At 34.7% G+C, this 27,075-nt stretch overlaps 1 protein-coding gene across 6 annotated transcripts in view; it reads left to right on the top strand.

Annotated features, from left to right (window-relative positions):
* The window catches only part of IntS1 (integrator complex subunit 1), a 131,518-nt gene that overhangs the window by 72,612 nt on the left and 31,831 nt on the right, over positions 1-27,075 (top strand). For all 6 annotated transcript variants that reach the window (XM_089100106.1, XM_089100103.1, XM_089100101.1 and 3 more), the window contains exons 17-22: positions 654-996; positions 5,678-5,865; positions 9,166-9,336; positions 12,977-13,133; positions 15,989-16,325; positions 17,918-18,047. In XM_089100106.1, coding sequence (XP_088956232.1) covers positions 654-996; positions 5,678-5,865; positions 9,166-9,336; positions 12,977-13,133; positions 15,989-16,325; positions 17,918-18,047 — 1,326 coding nt within the window. The remainder of the gene's footprint in view (positions 1-653; positions 997-5,677; positions 5,866-9,165; positions 9,337-12,976; positions 13,134-15,988; positions 16,326-17,917; positions 18,048-27,075) is intronic.

Genomic DNA, 27,075 nt, shown 5'->3' with positions numbered 1-27,075 from the left:
CCGCCACGTCGGCCCTCTTGACACGCCTCACCTGTTGTACATGATTTTTGAGAGTCGGCCACCCCTCGAAGTGCCCTAAGTAGAGTCATTGTGGCCATGTTCCATTCAACATTATGAAAGGGGTAATACTGTCATTATTTCTACTTGAAGGCTTTACTTTTTACAGCGATTTACAGAGATTTGATGAGAAATATTCAAAGGGAGAAAGCGAATGCTGATGTAGTTAAAACTTTTTTTTATCAAGAAAATTTTTTCTATCTCAGTTGCTCTAGTGATAATCATTCAAAAACTAATTTTTTTAGACGCAAATTTTCATATTTTAGTCTTTAAAACCTATGAAAAAACTATTAATTATACTTTATTTCTTGCTCTACTAGCGCTGATTATGTTTTTCCTAACATCTTATTATGCAAAGAATACGGGTTTTAATTGCAGTTCCGACAGAACTGCCTTCTAAACAGATGTAAAATTTTGCTTTAGGCTGTGACTTGCAACCACGAACACATTACAGCTGTTATGAATAAAAAGAAAGAAAAAAAAAGTGAAGTTGAACAATAGCAGGTAAAAAAAGAAAACATCTGATTTAAATCAGGTTTAAATCATTCCAGACTAAACAATAGAGGATGAATCCTTATTTTTCATTTAACTTTTAGGGATTTGTGATGAACTCGACTGAAGAAGCAGTTCTTTTTCCCGATTGGCTGAAGCTTAGAATGATACGTAGTTCCAACCAAAGGCTAGTAGATGCCGCCCTCCGTGACCTTCAGCCTTCCCAGTTAATTTTATTCATTCAATCGTTTGGAATACCTGTGGCTTCTATGACGAAAATGTTGAATACTCTTGATAGAATAGTATCTGCTGATCCTTTTGCTTTTGTGGAAGTGGACATGGATGGAGCTTATATTCGCCAGCTTCTTTTTGTACAGTGGCAGAGAGGAGCAAAAGGTGGAGCAAAATTTGCTGATATTCTTCCGCATAGAGATACTCCTATGCCTAGTAAGTATTGTAGGATTGATACAATTTTATGAAGATTTGTAGTAAATATTTATATGTGAATATGAGTAATAGATGTATATAGCTGTAAATAACTGGAGCTTCACATCATAAGAGCTTCACAAAAAGGAGTTGGGGGCCCAGGGACAGTTCTGTGAAGAGTCAAAAGATATTGTATTTCCTTTGTGATGCAATTAGAGAACAATAGTTACATCCATGGCTCTATGTAGAGCCTATATACAGAGGAATAGCTACAATTTTCAGCGTCTGCGCACAATGTCGGTATTTACACGAAAATTACTTATACCTCCCCCCCCTGGGGAGAGGTGTAAGCTCTTCCCCACATGAAAGTCCTTTAGACTTTCAACCTCCCCCCCCCAGTCGCAAGAATTTTATAGTTTATCACATATCCTGCATTGTTACCATAATCTGACAATTTTTTAGGAATATAACCCCTTCCCTGCAAACTAAAAAATATGTGTGTATACGCGGCTGGATAGGAGTTTGTAGTATTCCTATTTAATATATGAATTTTTTCATTGTTCAAAGTAGCCAGCTCTGGTATGCGTGGCCTCTTTGATTGGCTTTCGCTCACACTTTCCTTGAAGGATGGATTTACGACTCCATTAGTACTATTTTGTCGTAAAAAAAAAAAAAAAAAAAAAAAAAAAAGATGGGAAAAGGTACTATCTTAAAAAATCTTTTGCAACCTCCGCTTTATCGAACACAGTGCAATTCTAATAATATTACAGTATATCCTTTCAGATTTTTGATTTGATAAAATATTCTTTATCACTTTCACGGTCTGAAAGCTTCAACTTTCCAAAAAGAAAAAGAATTCTGCCAAGAAGCTATGGATATTGAACACCCCCATCCTCTTCCGCCTTGTTTTTATTATCTTGGCCTGCCAGAGGTCGGAGGAGCATGACGGTCCCAAGTCCGTAAAATGAGGAGGGTTGGGCGATGGACTTGCGACCCATTCCCGTAAAATTCCAAATTGCAAAAGAAACATCGATGATAGCCTCGGATACCCCACTACACCATTCGACGACGACCTCAGCACGCCCACGGACACGATTTATGACAGCAAAAACTAAGACGAAATTTGGATTTTGGAATATAAGGACACTAAACCAGCTGACAAAACCTGAACAAGTACTCAGAGAGATGAAGAAGTATGAGCTAGATCTCCTTTCTCTAAGCGAATTCAGGTGGATTGGATCTGGATATGAACAACTAGGAGAGGGTTACTTGCTAATTTACAGCGGAAATGAATCGTGGCACCAGGCTGGAGTTGGGATATTGCCGTCTGACCAGGCCACTAAAGCACTAGTTGAATGGAAGCCAGTCAGTGAGAGATGCTTATTTGCAAGATGTGTAACCAACCATCTGAAAATTTCAATCATTGCATGTTATGCTCCTACGAATGATGCAGACGATACTGGTAAGGAGTCATTCTACCAAGCTCTTCAGTCACTGACATACGAAGTCCCATCACATAACCTTCATTGTGTAGTTGGAGACTTCAATGCAAAGGTCGGAGCAGAAAGAGACTACTGTCCGCAAGTCCTAGGGAGACATGGTCTAGGTGAAATGAACGAAAACGGAGCCCTCCTGGTAGATTATGCTCTGAGTAATGATCTTATGGTCGGCACAACTCAGTTTGATGTGGATAAATTGATCATTTCCTAATCTCAAGGAGATGTCGGATAAGTCATCTGGACGTACGTGGCTTCAGATGGGCAGATGCCAAGTCGGACCACATCCTGCTGGTAGCAAAATTGAAAGTCAAGCTGAAAGTACCCAAAAACGCAAAGTCGAATTTTAAGAAGCTTGGATAAGTTACATATGATGTGGATAAGTTACATGTCCCAGAAACCCGAAAAAAATTTTGTATGGAGTTGGAGAACTCATTCGCTCCGCTTGAGATAGAAAACGGTACAGACAGTCCGGAAACAACATGGCAAAACATAAATACAACACACAATGAAGTTCTGAGGGATGTGCTCGGGTCTAAGAAGAAACCGAAGGAAAGATCGATATCACAAAATACTTGGAAACTAATCGACGAGCGCAATGACTTGAGACAGCAAATTTTCTCTGCTGTCGGCGACAGACCTTCGGTCTTCGCAAATGTCCTATATAGAATGAAGGACAAAGAAATCAAGAAGTCGGCAAAAGCTCACAAGCGGAGATGTGTAGAAGAGAAGGCTAGACTAGGAGAGGAAGCAGCTAGAAAAGGAGACTCCAAAGCAGTTTACAGGCTCACAAATGATATGCTAGGAAACCTGCCAAGCAGATCCAGCCAAGTCAAAGATGAGAGCGGAAATGTTCTCACCGAAACTGAGAAAATTGACGAGAGATGGGTATCCCACTTCGAAAAGGTTTTAAATAGACCGAGACCAACTGACCGAGGAACCATCCCTTCTGTGCCCTTTCTTAACCTTAAGATTGTCGAAGATCCCCCAACATTTGCGGAAGTACTTGTTGCAGTGAAGAAACTCAAGAATGGAAGATCACCTGGGAAAGACTGCATAACTTCGGAAATTATCGAGGCATCAATGAGGACATGCCTCTCAGTGTGGATAACACTGATTGCAACAGTCTGGTAGTTCGAAAAGGTCCCTGACAACTGGACCAAACGGATAATTGTTAAGATATTTAAGAAAGGTGATGCTCTTAACTGCGATAACTGGCTAGGTATAAACCTTATATCAGTACCAAGTAAGGTTGTAGTGCTTGTAATATTCAAACGCTTGAAAAAAGCACTCGATCTGTATCTGAGAGAAGAGCAACATGGCTTTCAGACAGGTAGATCTTGTTCAGACCTTATATTCACGCTCAGGACTCTGATAGAAGAAGCAAATGAGTGGTCCAACAAAATATACATGCTCTTCATTGATTTTGAAAAGGGCTTCGATTCCGTGGACCGTGACACACTCTGGGAAATTCTACAGTATTATGTTATTCCCAAGAAAATAATAAATTTAATCAGGGCCTTTTATGAAAATACGGAATGTTGCGTAAAGACAGATAACCGAACAACTAGATATTTCAAAACTATGTGAGGAGTGTGACAGGGATGCGTTTTATCACCCTTTTCGTTTGTAATTTCAATGGACTATGTTCTGAGAGAAGCGGCTGGCTTCGGAATAACAGTCGGAAATAAAATCCTCTCGGACCCTGACTTTGTGGATGATGTGGCACTTCTGGAAACGACAAAGGAGTGACTCCAGGAGCTTAATAAAGTGAGCGTTAAAGCGGAGAAAGTTGGCCTAAACATCAACATAGACAAAACTCAATCAGTGGCAAAATCAGGCTCGCCAGTCGAGCTCCTGCACAAAAATCGTAGAGTTGAACAAGTCCATGAATTTAAGTACCTCGGAAGCTGGGTCGATTACACAGGAGAGGTGCAAAATGAGGTCAAGAGAAGAATTGGCATGGCAAATGCTGCTTTCAACAAACTTGAGCCAGTATGGAAATCAAAGAAGTACTCGCTTGCACTTAAGCTGCGACTTCTTAATAGCAACGTTTTGTCCGTGCTATTGTATGCCAGTGAGTTCTGGAAACTAGATGTTGGGACAGAGAAAAGATTCACAGCTTTCCCTTGAGACGCGTGCTGAATATTGGTTGGCGTCAAAGAGTCAGCAACATTGAGGTCCGTAGAAGAACGGGCCAGCCGCTTATTACTGAAGTGATTAAGAAGAAGAGATGGAGCTGTCTTGGCCACGTCCTTCGGAAGGCTCAAGAATCCCGAACCAGGTTCAACAATGGCAGCCGCGTGGGCGTTGACAGAGGGGAAGACCGAGAAACACGCTCAGACGCACGTACGATCGTGATCTACGCAGTGCTCACACATCACTACAACCCCAGTGGGAGGATGTACTTGCCGCAGCGCCAATACGTGACGTAAACCGAGGCTTCGTCGATGCCCTATGCGCCCCAGATGGCTCAGGAGGACCTAAGTACTAAGTAAGGAGGGTATGTCCCATTTGGAGAATCCAGAAATTCACTTTTACGCATGCATGCAGTCAGCAGAGTGCTTGTTGGTGTTTGGTATCTTTACTATGCTCATGATAGAAGCGGTATATTTTACTTCATATGCAATAGCAATATCTGCTTATGCAATTCAAAAACAATATCAGTTCCAAGCTGTGTTTTGTTCAGTTAATATAAATTCCTCTTTTGCGTTCTGCTATCCTCAATAGGTTTTAGAAACCGAAATTCATGTTGAACTCAGAAGTTGCTTAGAAATTTTAGTGTTAAAAAAATTATTATTGGTTTTCAGAAATTGTGTGACCTAAAAAAGTGTTTTGAAAAAAGGTTGCTAAAAGTAGTACAAATGTACACCAGATGATGACTGATTAGTGTTTATTTACTATCTCTATATTTAAATTTCAAACGGTAATGTCATGTTTTGATACACATTTTAAATGTATCATTTATTTATTTCCTTCAAAATACAAGGAGTGTAAATAAATGATATAAAATGAATGAAAAATACATTTTCTTTTACATTGAAATTGCAAAAGAAAAACGAAATACTTCAACAAACGAAACAAAGCATTGGTTTTAAAATATGCTTAATAACATAACGGAATAAAATGCGTAAGAAAAAAATCAAACATTTAAATTTTAATTAATTTAATTAATAATTAATAAATTTAAACAAATTAAATTTTAGGTGAAGTGACTCTTCAACGCCAGGAAATTACTAAACTTCCACAACTCATCGTCCCTGAACCTGTGGAAAACGACATTGCTGACCAAGTTGGAAATATCTCTAAATTGTTACTGCAAATTCTAGACTTTGGATCCATTATTCGATATGGAGCTAAAGAAAAAGATGAAGCTCATAGAATGATTCTTAAGGTATTTTCTCTCTCTTAGCTCTTCACTTGTTTTAGTATCAGAACCCAGAAGGTGGACTCCGATAAAATACAAACGGTTGCTAACCATATATTAAAATATCAGCATAACGAAGGTAAAAAAAAATATAAGCGTAGTGAAAAAATTGTCAGTTTCCAGAAGCAACAGAATAATTGTGATCAGTATCCCGAAGCTAAATTAATTTCCAAACTAATTTCCAAAATAAAACCAATTTAAAAAAAAAAACTGTATTCATTTTTTGTACTGTTCCCTGATATCCAGATTTAAGAAAGAGTAAGATTTTTCTTTACCGTCTTATAATGCAACACATTATCTTTTATCACTGATTGACTGCATATTGAACTAGTTTGAAGCCAACGACTATTTCAAAACACTTTTTTCATAGTTGTAACATTGAAAACAGAAAAAATTACTGCTAAATAAAAATCTTGAATTTTAAGATTTCAGGAATTAGTTACATTTATATTTTGATAGTAGCTACTGGATATTTTAAGTTTGAGTTATTACAAGACTTTATTTCTAGTCGTCTGAAGCATTAAGATGGTTCTTTGCTTTTATTTGAAAAACTTCTTTTGATAACTTTATCTTTTTTTATTATATCGAAAAATCAACAAACTATGCATTTGCAAGTTCATACTGAGAAAATGTAAACTGATCACTTTTTATTGCTATGAAAGCAATATGTTCTACTTTTTAATCAGAAAAATTGCCTACGGATTGTTCTGGGTACCCGGTTGACTGACCGTATTTCAAACAGTAGGCTGTACGAAAAGCGTGGTTCAATACAGCTCTCTAGGGCTATAATGAAAGAAAGGTTGAGATGGCTAAGGCACGTTCTGCGGATGAAGGATGACAGATTGCCGACGATTGTCCTTTTCGGCCAACCGTCTAGGGCTAATCGGAAAGCAGGACGTCCTCGTCTGAGGTGGGAGGATGTCATCAAGAAAGATGTAAAGTAAATTGGAACTTCCTGGGAGGGTGTAAAGAGGGAGGCTTTGAATAGATTGGGATGGAGGAGGAGGGTACGTAGCTATGTTGGCCTCAGGTGGCTTGGTGCTGCGGCTAGTTATTAGTAGTAGTAGTAGTAGTGTGTGGTCAAGCTGGTTTAACCATAAATCAGTAGAGTGAGCTTGGAACTATTCAAACGATAGGTATGAAAATAATCCTAGATCTTGACTGTTCTATTCACTATGGTTCATTATAGTTCTGAAGAAGGAATGGCTTAATGGAATTTGATTCCTTTATCAATGGAGTATGAATTATGAACTGAAATTTCAAAGACAATATTCTTTCGAAGACCCCCTCCCCCCTAAAGAGAAGCAATGGAGGTTATTTAGGACACTAGGCTGAATATATGCAGCACTCTTAGCATCTGAGCTTATTGAGTAATGATCTGAATAAAAATGAAAATTTATGTCTGCCGATTATTTCCGTATTTTACAAAGCAGTTCAAGGTTTGATTTCCTGGAAAAATGTTTGTTGTATATCTTGCTTTTGTAACAGCCAGTTATTTGCCATACCCTCGTTTGGGATGATTGTTTAATTATTGTTTTTTTCTATTTGGGGTATAACAAACAACAAAAGCACGAAGAATCTTTTTGCAAGACAGTGGAGATAATTTGAATGAATATTTCGGCCCTATGTCCAAGGGCCGTCCTCAGCAAGATAAAAATATATAAAAGACTCACAACACCAGACTCACGACAACACGCGACCAATAAAACCAAAAATTGAAATTTTTTCAAAGCAGTCTTAGCATCCTTACTTTAGCAAAGTTCAACCAGGCCTTATAAAAAGGAGGTTAAAACGAGACGATTCAATTAGATGAAATAAAAATATTTTAAAAACACAATCTTATTGCTAATCCAGCCTTTGTGGCAGCTAACCTCAAAGGTCTTTTTGTGACCGGTTCTGTGTTAATGTCTATTGGCTTTTTAAAATACTTTGTAAGATCATTTTTAATTAAATATGTGTATAGAGCATTTAGTGTATATTCTCCCAAGTCCCTATTTAAGGAAATATTATTATTAATCTTAAGTCTGATTTCAATGATAGTTTACCATGTGAGATTTCTGAAAAGCCCTTAAACATAATTTACCTCCCCTACATCCCAAAAATCACTAAAAATCTTTAAAAAGTTTGCACAAAAAATAATCTGTATGTAGTATTATATATACTGTAGTATATATATACTGGACATTTTACTTGACGTTTGGCTTTCTTGAAGGTTCAGGCTTTAGAATTGACTTTACTTTTCCAGAAAATTGTTTGCTGAATTCAACAAAATAATCAGGCAGGTTAAAAAGATATGGGACAGTAGAGGAAATATTTCTCAAATATGTCAATTAATGCCTTGTTACAAAGACCTTTGTTTTGCTAAATTGATTCAGAACAATCTGAAAACTCTGCTTGCAATCTTCAAGATTGTAAAATAGCATATCTAAAACTGCCTTCACAAATGCAGTTTGTAAAGTAAAAAGCCTTCACAAAAAGCAAAGCATCCCCAGTTGTGAAGTAAAAAGCCTTCACAAATGCAGCAAAATCAGATTTTGCTTTACTGGGTGAGGGTGGGAGGCATAAGACCACCAGCATAGGCCCTAGCAAGTCAGGATTGCTTCACTGGGGAAAATTAAAAAGAAAAAAAAAGTTTTAAGACTTTCTTCCCTTTCAGATTGACAGCAAATAATTTTGTCGATATTGTACCATATATGTTCTCTGTATATCAGTTATACTGTGGTCAGAGTAAATTTGAATTACTTTCTTTTTCATAATTTTTGTAAACCATTTATGTTGTACAGACTATGGACTGTATAAACTTGCATCTATTACCGGGTCCTCCTCGGCGTAAAAAGTGACGCTGCCCCCCTTTATCCGCTTTGGTCCTTGGCTAGCGCTTGTGCTTTGCCAGTTGCCACCGTCAGAAACTCGGAAAGGCTACTCGTCAGTACTTCGGACTTTGTCAAGTCTGATTTTCAATATTTCTAAAGCAAACGGTTATCTCGGGTTCTTTTCCAATATGAAGGTAAAATGGTAGTTTTAAGCCGCAAATGACTCTTTATATCACATAATTATTGTGGTTTTTACTTAGTTTTCAGTTAGCTCAGCCATTTTTTGCTACTTTTATGAATTTGCCCCTTTCCTTTAAAGAAAAAAAATAATTTGTCAGTGCTTGGAAGAGGACGATGAAATCACAATAACAAGGTATATTCCTTTGTCATAATGACAAAAGAGACGCTTCTTATTTGATTCTTATTTAGAAAAACAGTCATTTCTTTTTTAAAGGATTTGTTTGATGAAGGCAGAAGTTCAGAAGGCTATTATCCTGTTGCTGAAGCAGTAACGAGTTTTTTGCATCAGTCCATGTGCAGTCCTACTGGAGAGAGATTCCTGCTGGCTCTTAGTCATCAGCCTCTGTATTTCGGCTCAATTCTCCGGGCACTTATGGATTCTGTGGTACTCTTCTTCTATTCTCTCTTTTTTTATATAAAAACTTAATGTTAGGAAAAATGTTTTGAAGCTACTCGACTTCTAGCCTAAGCCTTAAGTGGCTCTACTTTGAATTTTTAATGCGTTTATACATTTTTGAAAATATTCATCAGAAAAGAGTTTTAATCAAAACCGACCTTTTTTTTTTGTTGTAGATTCCAAATACATATTGTATTATAAGGGGCATAAACCTAACATTTAAGGCTGGTCGCTATTTATTCCATTTATTATTGTATTTATAACGTTATAAATATATTATCACATTATAAATTATAATATATAATATATAATTATTATATTTATAATAATTTCCTATTTATTACCAGGTTTGGGGAAGTAAGTCCAACAAAATTTATGCAAATATCTCACCCTCTAAAGCTAGAAGTACTTTACAAGCTCCCTATCAGATATTCAGCTTTTTTATGCATTACCATTGTCAAGATGAAACACTTTATATGACTTTTGCTCCAGAAATAACTTTTGTGTCTAGAACTAAATTCCAATTAAGCTATTTAAAAGAATTTAAGGAAATTAGATTGAGAAGACCTAACACTACTTGCTTGTGAGTTGTTTCATGAATAGTATACCTTGACCTTGTAGTCCATGAGCCGACACGTACGTATAATTGTATCGTCACGCTGCGGGGATTTCACCCTACTAATGTAAGGCTAGACTGCTTGTCTTAAATAAATAAGCTCCGTGACTTAAAGCGGTAATCTTTCGAATATGCAAGAAACATATATGTCATCGCAATCTACCTAGTCAATTCCAGGGCGTTAGCCCCATTTTAAGACCAGGCTCATCTTAACAAATTTAGATATTATTATTATTCATTTATTACCGTAAAAAAAAAATACAATAGACGTAGTAATAACTAAAGATAAAAAAGGCACAAACACACATTGGAAATTCAAATACATGACAAAAACTCTTTATTACATACAATACATTAATACGAACAAGTATTGCGAGCAAATTGACGACCATGGGTGATGAAAATTACTTTGAAAACAGGATAAAGATTTCTTAATACTAATATTCGGGTCTGCAAGGTTATACATCTGGATAAAAGTGCAGTTTAACTTGCGATGACTACATGTTTTGGACAATCAATTACTTGACAATCAGAGTTTCATAAAAACTCTGGCTCCTCATCACTATTACTTGTGATCAGGACTATATTTCTGAATGGTTAGCATCTCTAATTTCTTGGAATTTAAAGCTGCTACTATGCTTCAGTAAAATTACTGGGAACTGAATTTGAGAAACTCCACCTGTTTTACAATATTTGGGTATATATATATATATATATATATATATATATATATATATATATATATATATATATATATATATATATATATATATATATATATATATATATATATATATATATATCTATCCTAAACCTTTATTTTACCAGAGAGTTAGCAACGGTAAAAATTGTCAACCTCGCTAGAAACATATTCCTCTTTTGTTTGTCATTTAGATCTCTATGTCTAATCTTGCTTGGAAAGCAGACATGAAACTTAAAATAACTCGACTCGACACAAATTTTTTTATCGTAACTGCCAGGGCCATACATAAGGATGAGGAAGGGTAGCCACATAAATATAAATCGGGATCTGGGATAAATAAATTTTATCATGACGATCTTCCTACTCCTGCAGTATTAAAGGTGAATTGCAGCGTGTCTACTGATGTCAGAAGAATAAAACCTAACAGCACTGTCACAAAGTATAATCAGAAACTCATGTTCATTTGGCATTATTCTTATTTTAGTCAGCTGTTTTTATTTTTTCTAAACTATAGGGATGTAGTTTGTTTTCCTGTTAAATATTTGTTTTAACCAATAAAATGTATTATTTACACCCAAAAGATATTATAGTGTTGCTTCTAAAGAAAAAAAAAGAGTTATCATTCTATGAGCCCCCAATAAAATCTAAGAGCAGAATTTTGAAACAGATGACTGGCGAACCACATTACAGAGAAATTCAAAACGGTTCAAAGATGCTATTGGACAAAAAACAAAACAAAAAACTAAAACTAAAAATAACGAGAGTTGGATGTTAGGTATCAGAATGATGGATATTTTTTTAAAGATTCAGAAAATTGCAAAACTTGTTTCTCTGAAATACGTTCAAAGACTTAAGAGCAGAGATGCAACAGATGGCATCTAATACCTAGTCCCTAAAGCCATTTCAAATATTAATTGGTCGACAATGGACGTAATTATAAACAGCGGCAGGGATATAAATATAATATATATATATATATATATATATATATATATATATATATATATATATATATATATATATATATATATATATATATATATATATATATATATATATATATATATATATAATATGTATACTCTCTCATTTATATTCACTATCGAATCTACTGGTGGATGTTGACAAAATGACAATATTCTTGTCCTAGAAGCAGTGTATACAGAGCCTTGGATTCTGGTATTCTTGGCCACATTTGGTCAAAGGCCATGAACGCGATTTAATCTCGTGTATTTTGTAGCCTGTGCATAATATGTGTAGATTATGATTTTTATCTTCTTCCCATCTCCGTCAAGCTCTCCTTTGTTATAAAAGACCCATTTTAAGAAAAGTGTGTGTTAAGTTGGCAAAACTTTGTCATTGATATTCCACTCAATATTAGTTAATAATGCTATCATATCGCTCTAACTCTTCGCCCGAGCTTCAATCTGGAAATTTTTCACGATAATGAATATGAAAGGCGTACTAAGCTTATTCTATAGTTGTATCAAGTTCCTTCTGTGAATCTCCTCGTCTTTGCGGAATAGTATAGCGTAATATTGTATGTGCCTATCATGATGAATAAATCTTATGTTATTCAAATAATTCCACATTCAAGACCCCTTGTCAGCTGCAGAAACGAGAACTAGAAAATTCAGAGTTAATGTCATTAAATCTGGTCATTCGTGAAATGGTGAAGTAGTGTGATTTTATTGTGATTGTGATTGTTTTATTGAAATATATTTATTGCTCCTCTTTTTCTTCTTTACCCTTTTCTTCTTTTACTTTGTTCTTTTTTTAACGGGTAGTGAAATGGTGAAGTAGTGTGATTTTATTGTGATTGTGATTGTTTTATTGAAATATATTTATTGCTCCTCTTTTTCTTCTTTACCCTTTTTCTTCTTTTACTTTGTTCTTTTTTTAACGGGTAGTGAAATGGTGAAGTAGTGTGATTTTATTGTGATTGTGGTTTTATTGAAATATATTTATTGCTCCTCTTTTTCTTCTTTACCCTTTTCTTCTTTTACTTTGTTCTTTTTTTAACGGGTAGTGAAATGGTGAAGTAGTGTGATTTTATTGTGATTGTGGTTTTATTTAAATATATTTATTGCTCCTCTTTTTCTTCTTTACCCTTTTTCTTCTTTTACTTTGTTCTTTTTTTAACGGGTACGGGTAGTAGCTCAATAATATTAACCTTATAATGGACATGATATTATAGTTGTTTGTTTGTTTTTTTTTTTATATAAGGAAAGTACTTTTCGTGCTCCCTATATACAAGCATTGTTTTCCTTATGTATTCGCAGCTAATGAATTTTGTTTTTAATCTATAGATTAGTCATAGGAATGCAAAATGCTACCAACTACTCTTAGACGTTTGCGTTTGTATGCTAGTGAATCGTGGTAAACTACAGTCCTTTGTCGTGTACAGTATTGAACAGGCATTGAAGAGATTACTTCCACTACTTCCCAACGTCACTCTCCCACCTGGTAAGTGCCTTCTACAGCAATATTAACAATATGCTTACATGAAGCTTGAAGTTCATATGATGTTATTTTTGCCATATTTATTTGGGGTTCCTTATTTTAAAATTCATTTAATGGTGAACCGTATATTCTAATCCCTCCTTTATTTCTTTTTATACTTTTGAGTGTTTTAATTGCTAATGCTGGTGTAGTATGACATTAAAGGGTTTTAATTGCTCTCCCGCTCTCTCTCTCTCTCTCTCTCTCTCTCTCTCTCTCTCTCTCTCTCTCTCTCTCTCTCTCTCTCTCTCTCTCTCTCTCTCTCTCTCTCTCTCTCTCTCTCTCTCTCTCTCTCTCTCTCTCTTTTTCTGCTTCATTCAGGTACTCTGCGTTACGATATTTGGATGAGCTCACATCTCAGTTCGTTTCCTATTCTACGCTTAGTCACTATACTGATAAATATTGCTTTACTATTATTGCCTTCAAAGCTTTCATCGAAATCCATGACTTATTCCCGGGTCTAGTAGCTCCTATACTACTTTCTGTCGTTTCAAATATTTGGGATTTAAGCCACTGCCAGGCCCATTCTGAATCAGTAAGAAAAGCAGAGGCTTAGTTTCTTGAGACTTCCACTAAATAGTAGTAATATAGGTATATAGTATATAGTATATAGTATATAGTATATAGTATATAGTATATAGTATATAGTATATATATAGTATACTATATAGTATATAGTAATATAGTATATAGCTACTATATAGGTATATAGTAGCAGTTTTGTAGTCTAACTCAGCATGTTTTCAGGGAACGTGTCTGTGCCGTTGGCCGGAGGCGAAACCACCACCTACCAGTCTGTGGTCCAAGTTACCATTGCTAGTGCTCTTGTGAGTCTTACTATTCGTGATTGAGAAAGATGTACCACCACGGGATGACGGTTATACGGTTTATATTTGTCTTTATCCTGTCAAGAGCATATTAGTTATGTAAATCTGATGAGTGAGGCATGCTTGATGAGGTCAGAACCTGTTGTTTTGAGAAAATTATGTGTTACTGGCCTAATGATGTGGCAATGGATGTCTACGTCTGTTGGTGTTTTGACCATGATATTTATACTGAAGTCAGTGAATAGGATGACTATATAGTCGGTATTGCATTCAGTAAAGAATTTATTCCTGATTGGAATTAACCCTTACGGATGCCATTTGAATAGTTAGTTGGTCCAAATCAACTATAGATATATATGAGAACTTTAAGCACTATTAAATAATGAGATATAAAATTTGGAATTAAAAGTGAGATTCGTAAATAGATTTAAAATAAAAAGGACCTTAAAAAGACACTTCCAATCAGCAATTTTTGATTATAACTTCTGAAATTTAATGTTTAGTTACTCTTTGTCAATTGTTCAGGAGGTCTTCTAAACGAATTATCCGTTCGCATAACCATTTATTGCAAAATGTACATATATAATTTGTTCTTTATTCATAAATAGTCAATATATAATTTATAATTTAAAGTAGATAAAAGCAAATAATACTATTACATAAACAGACTTTTGTACGAATATAGTTTGTTGATTACATATTATTATGCACATTATTTAAGGGTGTATCTCACCCTGTTCTTCATAAATGAGCCAGGCAATGAGAAAGCTTATTGTTTTGTGCTTTTTACCCATTGGTTAGATTCTCAGGGGTTTATATTTACGTCGCATGAAGCAGAGAAGACTGGCTGTGACTGAAACAACTATGTCTAAGTACCTCTGCTCAGAGACTCCCCTCTGCTCATGTAGAAGATAAAGGGAGGTGGCTACTTGGTACAAAGACGGTAAAAGACTCTTTTATTTTGATATCTCAGGTTTGGTGGCATCAAACAGTTCGTGGTAACGAACTGTAAGTAAGGAGCGACCCGGCTCAATAGTAATCGAAACTCTAAAAAAAGGAATTTTGATACCAATAGATGCATCAAAAGAATCAGATTTTAATGCTGAGTTCAAATATATAAGTTTCATCGAGTTTAGTCTTATTTATCAAAAGTTACGAGAAAATTTTTGAGACATTTTCAGGGGGATTTTCTGGTGGGGAGGGTTACGTGGGAGGATCTTTTATTGGAGGAATTTCTCCACGAAGGGGGTGCCAGATTTCCCAGCATAACTTAAAAACAATCAGAAAGTAAATAAAAAAGCAAGTTTTTTCAACTGAAAGTAAGGAGCAACATTAAAACTTAAAACGAACAGAAAATATTACGTATATGAGGGGATTCGCCCCCTCCTCAATACCTCACTCTTTACGCTAAAGTTTTTTAGTACTTTCAAAAGAGCTATTTATTCCAATTAAACGGCCTTTGTGATTCGGGGGTCATTCTTAAATAATTGGAGCAAAATTTGAACTTTAGCGTAAAGAGCGAGGTATTAACGAGGGGGTGAACCCCCTAATATACGTAAAAATTTCTGTTCGTATTAAGTTTTAATGTTGCTCCTTACTTTCAGTTCAAAAAACTTGTTTTTTTATTTAATTACAAAAAAGAAAAGATATAAGTTTGTGTTCATTTCACCAATTGATTTTCACTAGTTTCTTTCACTAATTTCGACCGACAATACCCTTTACCAGATTTTTCCTGTCTTAAAAAATGAAACCAACAATAAAAATAACTTTTTTTTTAATTCTCTCTTGGTCTTTTCTTTGTCATGGACTTGGTTAGTTTAGTCTCTAAATGTTTCAAATTAAAAATGACCAAGAAGCAACCTTTTGTTCCTTTTTTTTTTTAATATAGAAAGGAAATAAAAAAATTGGGCTTTAAAATTATGGTTAAACAACTATAGTCAGAGAAGGTACCAAGTTTAAAATTACAAATTTAACATACCCTCAATTTTCTAGGTATATTGACTCCTTCTTCAAATCAGCAAGATATGCTACAAAATTTGGCCAAATCATTTATTCAAAGAGGTGATACTGCATCTTTTGTCAAGGATGTACTAGCCCAGCCCGAAAAGTTGAAAGAAATGATAGGAGCAAACTTCCATCCTGGTCTCATTGTTGACTGGTTAGCAACATTAGAACCCGAGATATTAACAAGTTCAATTGAGCTTGAGCTTTTTTCAGAGGGTAAAGGAGAGCTCAAAAATTTACAGTCATCGTTGCTCACTCTGGTGGTACATAGATGCTCCTGGAAAACTATCAGGAAGGTTTTGCATCAGGCGTTGAAATCTGACAGGTGATTAAAAATTCGTTTCGTTTGGTGTAATTTTATAATAAGTGGGGATACAGCTTTAAACTAACCAGCTAATCTTTGAAAATTACCCAAAAATGAGAAAACGAAAGGAAATACTTCCCTGGTAAAATTAAGTTATCTAATAAGTGGATGAACATGGGAAATAAAAAAAAAATGGTAAAATGTACCTACTAAAGTTATTGCTGGACTTTTTAAATTAAAACAAGAAAAGAAATTACCCAATAGTCCCAATTCATACAATTCATCCATGGGGAAAGAAGACAAATATACTAATTCATAAATAATTTTTGGCTTACACTTTAACCAGTTTATTTTTTGTTATTTACAAAAGCGTAATTTAAGAATTTCCTTTTTCCTTTTGCAGAAATTTCCAATATGGAAATGTTGGAATTTCGTGTAAAATGAGCCATTAAACTTTCTCTCTAGGATGTTCTGATAGGGAAAAATAAAGAATTGAAAACTTTTAAGCAAAATTAAAAACGTATAAAAATATTATATTTTATAATATATATATATATATATATATATATATATATATATATATATATATATATATATATATATATATATATATATATATATATATATATATATATATATATATATATATATATATATATATATGTTTATAATAATGAACATGTATATACAGTTCAAGTTTTCTAAGTAAAGGTCGATAATGCAGCAAACCGATTCATTCTTGTTCGTTTATATAGCGGCGCGTTTGAACTTTGAGTTAGGCCCCCCCCCCCCCCCTCTTCTCTCAAAATGATTTTTTAGCCAGTGTTTACTTGTAAAATGACTTAGAAATCTAAAATGAGAAACAAACCTGGATATCTTTACTTTGTATATATCTAATCTATTCTTCGTCCCAGGGCTCAGATGCTCACTTTTTCTTATGAATTTTGACGCTTAGAAATAAGAAGGGAAAAGGCTGCTCAAGGAAATTACGTTTTAGGGGCAGAATAGGCAAAATTTTGCTAAAATCTATCAGAAGTCGTGTTAAAATGTCAGTGTGCGAATAAGTCTTATTTCTTTCGAATGTTTTACAGGGCCAGGGTTTCGCACAGGGCATGTTTTCTTAGGCAGACTGTGTACGGCTAAACCTTTTCTTCTCTTTTCATAAAAGCTCTATTTCTCAACTTTTCTGCGAGTGGAAACTCAACTTTTCAACTTTTAATGCATTTGAAAAAAGAAAGAACTTCTAAAAACTTTTGAACAAAAAAAGAAATTGAAAAAAAAGAAAAGGAGAAAAGGGATTGTACCACCAATGAAATTTGCTTACTTTGACTAGCTAAATGGTAGTTTCCTTGAAACTTGCTTACTTTGACTCATTTTTTTTTCTAAAATGTTTTCATTCTGTTTTCCAATCTAAGGTGTCATATAACAATGGTGTCATATAAATTATTAATGTGAGTAATTTGAATTTGAGGAAGACAAAACGGTTTTATACTTGATATATATTTATATTTTCTTATTTATTTTTATATACTTTCTTTGATTTCTTTTTTTATTCTTTAATGACTTAAATTTTATTCGTTTTTTTTTTATTCATTTGACAATTATTCACGCAGGAATGACCCTTTAATGGTGTTAGAGTTTTTGCAAGCGTGTGTCACTTCCCCAAGACTTGTTCAAGGACGGGATAAGCACATACCCAAACATGTCAAAAGACGGGATTTTCTGAAGTTAACACCAGAGCAAGTAAGTACCTTTGTGTTTGTTCTTGGCTACTAATATATATATATATATATATATATATATATATATATATATATATATATATATATATATATATATATATATATATATATTATATATATATATATATATATATATATATATATATATATATATATATATATATATATATATTTATATATATATATATATATATATATATATATATATATATATATATATATATATATATATATCCCTTAGAGATTATAAATACGAAATTGTAAGAGCTAAGAGAGAAGATTGGAAAAAGTTTTGTGAAGAAAGAGCTCCATTAGAGCCATGGCAAACTGTTCATAAGATATGTCGGTCAGGTGGCGGATGTATTCAGCTGGTGCATGTGTTAAAAGATGATGGTAGCAGAACTTCATCACTAGATGAAGCAGGTGATGAACTTTTTGCAAATGGTTTCAAAAAGATGTTCCATTCTGATGTGAGACAGTAAGTTAAAAATTTTGTTCAATATGTTACTTCTGGCGAAGATGAAATTAATGCTGATACTTTAAAAGATACTATAAACTCTCTGAAATCAATGAAAGCTCCAGATCCAGATGGAATTTTAAATCTTGTCTTGAAAAAAAAATATTAATGTGATAACACCGACTTTTTTTAAAAATCATAAATGCATGTTTAAATTTGTATTATTTTCCTAAGGAATTGAAAAAAGCTAATGTGTTAATTATTTTGAAAAAAGGAAAGAAAAATGATGGAAATCCCCGTTCTTACCGCCCTATTAGTTTACTTTCGAATTTAGGTAAAGTATCTGAAAAAGTAATAATGCAGAAATTGAATAATTTAAGTTGTGAAAAGAATTGGATTTCTTCTTTGCAGTTTGGATTTAGTAAGGGGAAAATTACAGTTACTTTTAGTGTTGTTGAAAATAATAAATTAAAAAAGAAATTTACTTTATGTATTTTTTTTTTTTATATAAAAGGGGCTTTTGATAATGCTTGGCATCCAGAAATAATTAAGAAATTGATAGAAAAAGAATGTCCGGGAAGTTTGATAAAATTACTTCAGAGTTATGGCGCTTATGTCCTCAGAAAATTGACAAGAATTGCATTATACAAGTTACGCAGACGATATTTGTGTGATATTAAGTTCAGAAAGCATTTGTCAACTGGAAGAAATAGCTCGAAGGGTGTTAAAAATAAACTTGAATTTGATAAAAATAAAACTGAAGCTGTTTTATTTACTAATAACATAAAGTTCCAAAAATTGCTCTGAAATTTGGTGGTGATATTATTAAAGTGAAAGAAAACGTTAAATATTTGGGCGTTATTTTGGATAGAAAATTAATGTGGACAGACGACGAATTAATTCAGCTTATTAATTCAGTTAATTAATTCAGCGAATTAATTCAGTTAGTCGAATTAATTCAGCTAAACAATATTCAACTCGTCTTTTATGTGCGCCACAAACAACCTGGGGCCTAAAACCTTTTGTATTGAGGAAATTGTAGAAGTCGGTTGTCGAAAGTACAATTTTATATGCTGTTCCAGTTTAGATTCTGAGAAAAGTAGAATCAGCTCAAAGAATTTTGATCTGGCAATCTCCAAATCTTGCCAAAGAATTTGGCATATCCAAATTGACCAAAGATTGCCAAAGAATTTGGCAATCTTCAAATTTTTTCGAAGTGCACAGTCAGAAGTAATGACAGCATTTTCTGGTGTGTTAACTATTCATATCAGAGCGTTTGAACTGGCTTCATTAAGATATGCTCGCAAAGGCTGCCCCAAAATTGGCTGATTTTTAATCCACCTTCTTTCCCTTTAGTTCAAAGATCATCTCTTAATAGTATTAATTAAAAAAAACTTTCCGAAAAAGAAGTTTTTCAAAGAAAAGTAAAGGCCATTTTAAACTTAAGATAAGCAGATAAAAATTCCTTTTAAAATTCAAACTCAACACGACCAGAAATTATTATTAGGAATAAAGGAAACTCAAAACGAACAGAAATTAAATAAACAATCATAGCCAAAACATACAACAAGTAACAATATAAACGAATAAATAGATCTTAAAGCGAGTAATGCTTAGATTGAATATGAAACCAATTTCATGACAAATATTTTTTTTGTACTTAATGCTGAAAATAAACATTAAAATTATATTAACATTTTGAACTGATGAGCTTTCAGCAATTAATATCATTATACATCAAATGTTCAGTTTAATTTATTAGCTCTTTTTAAAGTTGTTAAAGACGAATATAGTTTCCCTACAGACAAGTGTTTGGATACTGCCTCCTTTCCTAACTGTAAATAAAAACCAAAATCCTACTGCGTCATTGGAGCTTAACTGAAAACGGATTATATTACAAATATTTTCTTTTCCAGTTCTTACAGTATTGAAAATAAAAATACAATTACAGTGAAATAAAGTATTGAACTGATGGATCTTTCAACAATTAATATCATTATACATCAAATATTCAATTTGATGTATGCTTATACTTTCGAAGACTGTACAAAACGCATATATTTTTCAGTAAAGTGCCACTGGCGCAGTAGGTTTTGGATTTTACAGTGAAAGAAGGGGGTCATGCCCAAATTCTTGTTTGTGGTGATGTTTGTTCGTTTTAAGCTCGATTTGCATATTCAATTTAAGGTTCACTCGTTTTAAAATTTATTTATTAATTTACATCAATATTTATTGTATGTCTGTTTGCATTGATTGTTTATTTAACTTATGTTCATTTTAAGTTTCATTTATAGTTCAATAGGAAGATATTTTTTTTTTTCGTTTTAATCTTGATATTAATATTAAATATAAGCATTACTCGCTTAAATATTTATTTATTAATTTATATTATTACTTGTTGTATTTTTTTGCTATGATTGTTTATTTAATTACTGTTCGTTTTGGATTTCATTTATTCTCTAATAGTAATTTCTGGTCGTTTTGAGTTTGAATTCTAAAAGGTATTTGTATCTGCTGAGCTTAAGTTTAAAATGGCCTTTACTTTTCTTTGAAAAACTTATTTTTCGGAAATTTTTTTTAATCAATTTTTGTTCGTTTTGATTGTAAAAAATTTCAAGTTTTTAAAAATTCCTTATTTCAAAATCAAACTTTAAATAAAAATCAAATATTCATCAAAGTATCAAAACTGGTATCAAAGTAACAATATCAAAGTGAAAAAAATGGATTTGTGTCAACCTCAGAGTTTTTATTATCTTATGTTTGAACTATTTTTAACAAAATTGCTACCTCAAAATTTTTATCAGATGGGTTTGGGGAAAAAGGCCGTGGAGGGACTAATTAAGTTTCGGTCTCTTTTGACTCTTTAAAAGTAAACTAGAACTTTCTATTTTCAATTAAATGAGCCCTCTCTGAAGTTTATACGAGTATCCCTTCTATAAGAACCATATATATCCCCAGAGTATAACTTACAACGCCTATCCCAGGGCCCTGGGGGCTTGTGTCGACCCTGGAGTTTTAATATCTGATGGTTGAACTATTTTTAACAAAATGGTCACCTGCAATTTTTATCGGATGGGTTTATCCATCAGATAAACCCATCGGTGTGGAGGGTGGGAGGGGCTACACATACGGCCCCAGGACATGGCTCACAATGCCTGCCCCCCGGGCCCTGGGGGGTTGTGTTGACACCGGAGTTTTTGTTGCCTGACCTTTGAACTATTTTGAAAAAAATAGTTCTGTTAAAGTTCTTATAAGTTGGTTCCTAGGACAGTAGTACTTCAAGTGGGTCTCTAGTGGCATTCCGATCTCGTTTGACTCTTGAAAAGTGAACAAGAATTGTAAATTTACACCCAAATGAGACTTCCGCAGTGTATACACACGTCCGATCCCGACGAACCATATATGCCCCCAGAGAAATACTTATAACGTCTTCATTGGGCCCTGGGGGAGGTTGAGTCGACACAGAAGTTTTTCTTATCTGACCTTTGAACTATTTTTAACGAAATGGTCATACGTAAAGGAGTTTTTGTTATATGATCTTTGAACTATTTTTAATAAAATTTCTACCTCAAAATTTTATCAGATGTGTTTGGGGAAAAAGGGCTGTGGGGGGGCAGTTGCCCTCCGATCCCTTTTGACTCTTAAAAAGGGCACTACAACTCTCGATTTCCAATCGAATGAGCCCCCTTTGAAGTTTATACGACGACCCCTTCTATATGAAGTGCCTCTGGGGAAAAAAACGGAGTTTGGGGGGAGGCTAGCTTACCTCCAATCACTTTTGACTCTTAAAAAATGAATTACAACTTTCAATTTCCAATCAAATAAGCCCTCTAGGAGGTTTATACGAGCATCCCTTCCATAAGAACCATATATGCCCCCAGGGCATAACTTACAACGCCTACCCCTGGGTCCTGGGGGGCTGTGTCGACACCGGAGTTTTTGTTATCAGAACTTTGAACTATTTTTAACAAAATGTGTATCTCAAAATTTTTATCTGATGCATTTAGGGCGTGGAGGAGGGGGGGGGGGGCTAGTTGCCCTCCGATTTCTTTTGACTCTTGAAAAGTGAACAAGAACTTTCAGTTTCCAATCAAATGAGCTCTCCAAAGTTTATAGCAGCATGCCTTCCATAAGAACTATATATGCGCCTAGAGCTTTAATCATAATGCCTGCCTCCGGGCCCTGGCGGGTTCCGTCAACACAGGAATTTTTTTTATCTGACCTTTGAACTATTTTTAATGAAATAGCTATTATAAAAATTTTATCGGATGGGCTTGGATAAAAAAGGGTTTGTGGGGGGGGGACTAGTTGCCCTCGGATATCTTTTGACTCGTAAAAATTGAACTAGAACTTTCAATTTCCAATCAAATGAGCCTCCCCTGAAGTTTATACGAGCATCTCTTTCCTGAGAACCATACATGCCCTTACGGCATAACTTAGAACCTCTTCCCCTGGGCCCTGGGGGGTTGTGTTGACACCGGATTTTTTCTTTATCCAACCTTTGAACTATTTTTAACAAAATGTCTATCTCAAAATTTTCGTCAGATGGGTTTGGAAAAAGAAGGCATGGCGGGGGGGGGCTAGTTGCCCTAAGATCTCTTTTGACTATTATAAAGTGAGCTCGAAATTTCAATTTCCAATCAAATGGCCCCTCTCTGAAGTTTATACGAGCATCCCTTTCATGCGAACAATATATGTCCCAGGGCATAACTTACAACGCCTGCCCCCGGGCCCTGGGGGGTTGTGACGACACCTGGGTTTTTGTTATCTGACTTTTGAGCAATTTTTAACTTAATGGCTATCTCAAAATATTTATTGGGTGTATTTGGGGGAAAAGGGGCGTGGGGGGGCTAGTTGCCCTCCAATCAAACTAGAACTTTCAATGTTCAATCAAATGAGCCCTCTCTGAAGTTTTTACGAGCATCTCTTCCGTAAGAGATATAAATTCTTCACGGATGCTGCTTATAACACCATCCTTTGGGTTTATAGTGGCTTATTCACCTACAGCGTAGTCATTTCCTGATTGTTCGAAAATTTTAAAAACAGTTATTTTATAGTTTTTATAAGATGTCATTGAGGTAAAGAGGCAGTGGAGGGGGGGGACTAGGTGCCCTCCAATCTCTAATGACTCTTAAAAAGAAACAGAACTTTCAATTTCCAATCAAATGAGCCCTCTTTGAAGTTAATACGAGCATCCCTTCTATAAGACACATGTATGCCCCCTGGGCATAACTTACAATGCCTGCCCCCGGGCCCTGGGGGTTTTGTCGACACCGGTTTTTTTTATATGATCTTTGAACTATTTTTATTAAAATAGCTATCTTAAAATGTTTATTGGATGCATTTGGGAAAAAGAGATTGGGGGGGGGAGAAGCTGGCTGCCCTCCAATATCTTTTGACGCTTAAAAAGGCAACTACAAAGTTCAATTTACAATAAAATCAGCCCTCTCTTACATTTATACAACCATTCCTTTCATAAGATCGATATATGACCCCAGAGTGCAAACTAAAACACTTGCCCCTGAAGACTGTGGGGGGAGTGTCCTGCTAAAACGTGTAATTTCCAGAACTTTCAACTACGTTGAACAAAATTAGAAAAGGAACTAACCATTTAAATTTCCAATCGAATGAGCCCTTTCTGAAATTTCTACGACAACGCTGTCTATACAAAACCTTATATGCCCCCAGGGCATAACTTACAACCCTTGCCCTGAGGGCTCTGGGGGGGTTGTCATCATCAAAGACATAATTTCCAGAACTTAAAACTACGTTGAATAAAATGACTATATCAAAATTTTGATTGGATGCGTTTGGGGAAAAGATGGGCGTGAGAGGGTGGTTAGTTGCCCCCCAATCACTTTTGACTATTAAAAAGAGCACTAGCCCTTTGAATTTCCATTCGAATCAGCCTTTTTTCAAGTTTTTACAACAACGCTTTCTATAAGATCCTTATATGCCCCCAGGGCATAAGTTACAACCCTTGCCCTGAGGGCTCTGGGGGGAGTGTCCTTCTCAAAAACGTAATTTCTATCTGGAAATCAACTACGTTGAACAAACTGGCTATTTAAAAATTTGGATTGGATGTGTTTCGGGAAATGGTGGGCGTGGAAGGGGTGTTGGTTGCCTTCCAAGCACTTTCGACTATTAAAAAGGACACAAGCTATTCCAATTTCTAATTGAATTAGCCCCTTTCGAAGTTTTTATGACAACTTTTTCGATACACATTGCCCTGCTCTAAAGGAAAAAAATAATAAATAATACATTACGACAACATCGGTCTTATATGTCCCCGGGGCATAACTTTAAACCCTTGCCTTGAGGGTTGTGGAGGAGTGTCCTCCTCAAAAACATATATTCTATCCGGAAATCAACTACGCTGAACAAAATGGCTATCTCGAAATTTTGATTGGATGTGTTTGGGGGAATGATGGTTGTGGGAGAGGGGCTAGTTGCCCTCCAATCACTTTTGACCCTTAAAAAGGGCAGTAGAACTTCCGATTTCCAATCGAATGAGCCCTCTTTGAAGATTTTACGACGACCCCTTCCATATGAAGTGCCTCTAGGGAAAAAAAATAATAATCAAACAGTTCGTGGTAACGAACTGTAAGTAAGAAGCGACCCGGCTCAATGGTAACCGAAACTCTAAAAAAAGGTATTTTGATACCAAAAGATGCATCAAAAGAATCAGATTTTAATGCTGACTTCAAATATATAAGTTTCATTGAGTTTAGTCCTACCCATCAAAAATTACGCGCCTGAGAAAATTTGGCTGATTTTCAGAAAAAGGGGGAAAGACCCCCTAAAAGTTATATAACCTTAATGAAATCGCACCATCATATTCAGCGTATCAAAGAACCCTACTGTAGAGGTTTCAAGCTCCTATCTGCAAAAACGTAGAATTTTGTAATTATTGCCGGAAGAAAGATCACGGATGCAGATTTATGTGTTTTTTTTTTCTTCCCAGGAGTGATCGTATCGACCCAGTGGTCCTAGAATATCGCGGGTGGACATTTGAATAGAAATCAAAAGCTCTATTGCCCTTTTTAAGTGACCAAAAAAATGGAGGGTAAATAAGCCCCCTCCAATGCACGTTTTTTTTCCCAAAGTCACCCGATCAAAATTTCGAGATAGCCATTTTGTTCAGTATGGTCGAAAATATGATAACTATGTCTTTTAGGATGACTTAATTCCCCGAAGTCCCCGGAGGGAGGGCTGAAAGTTGTGAACTTCACCCAATGTTAACATATAGTATTGGTTATTAGGAAGTATAAAGACGTTTTGAGGGGGGATTTTTTCTGGTATTGGGGGGAGGGGCATGGGTTGGGGGTTATGTGGGAGGATTTCTCCATGAAGGAAGTTTCATGGGGGAAGGGACATTGCTATGAAGGGGGCGCCAGATATCCCAGCATTCTTTAAAACAAAGACCAGAAATTAAATTTAAAAAAAAATAAGTTTTTCAACTGAAAGTAAGGAGCAACATCACAACTTAAAACGAACAGAAAATGTTACGTATATGATTGGGTTCACCCTCTAGTCAATACCTCGCTCTTAAGCCAAAGATGTTTTAGTACTTTCATAAGAGCTATTTATTCTAATTAACGGCCTTTGTGATTAAGGGTCATTTTTAAAGAACTGGAACAAAATTCGAAATTTAGCTTACAGAGCAAGGTATTGACTAAGGGGTGAAGTCCCTAATATACGTATTAAGAATATATGAATGTCGAAGTTCGTTACGTAAATTATTTCGTAAATTGAGCATGTTTATTAATAATAAAAACGTTCGTAAATAAATTACACAAGTTTCGAGAAAGCCATTCAACCAAATAAAAGTAAAATTAATATGAAAATTTTGTTGTCATTGTTCATGTACATTGAGCCAAAATCAAAACCTGCATTAACTAAAAACGATCAGAAATTAAATAAAAAAAACACAAGTTTTTTTAACTGAAAGTAAGGAACGATATTAAAATTTAAAACGAACAAAAATTATTCTGTATATGAAAGGGGCTGTCCCCTCCTCAACGCCTCGCTCTTTACGTTAAAGTTTGACTTTCTCACAACTCTATTTTTTTTAAACAATAAAAAAAATTTAGCGTAAAGAGCGAGGCATTGAGGAGGGGACAGCTCCTTTCATATACGGAATAATTTCTGTATAGTATTGGTTTTGGTTTATTGGAAAGCCATTTAGCACAAGAAAAGTAAAATTAAAATGCAAATTTCGTTTTACTTATTCAATGACGGTGAGCCAAAATAAAAGCTGCATTAACTAAAAAACTATCATAAATTAAATTATAAAAAAATTTAGCTTAAAGAGCGAGGCGTTGAGGGGGGGACAGCCCCTTTCATATACGTAATAATTTCTGTTCTTTGTAAGTTTTTATGTCGCTCCTTACTTTCAGTTAAAAAAAACTTGTTTTTTTTTATTTAATAATAATAAAACATTGGAGCCCTATGGCCTTTACTATAGGCAACGCTATAGCTTTGCTTCTGATTTTTATAGATGAAATTCTTTCTGAACTGGTTGGACAAAATATTTTTGGTAATAATTTTAATTTAAACCGTCAGTTTCTAA

Source organism: Artemia sp. Qi Xiang Cuo, chromosome 14 (assembly GCF_049724085.1).
Source record: "Artemia sp. Qi Xiang Cuo chromosome 14, ASM4972408v1, whole genome shotgun sequence".
NCBI classification, from domain to species: Eukaryota; Metazoa; Arthropoda; class Branchiopoda; order Anostraca; family Artemiidae; genus Artemia; species Artemia sp. Qi Xiang Cuo.
This window is presented reverse-complemented; position numbering and strand designations above follow the sequence as displayed.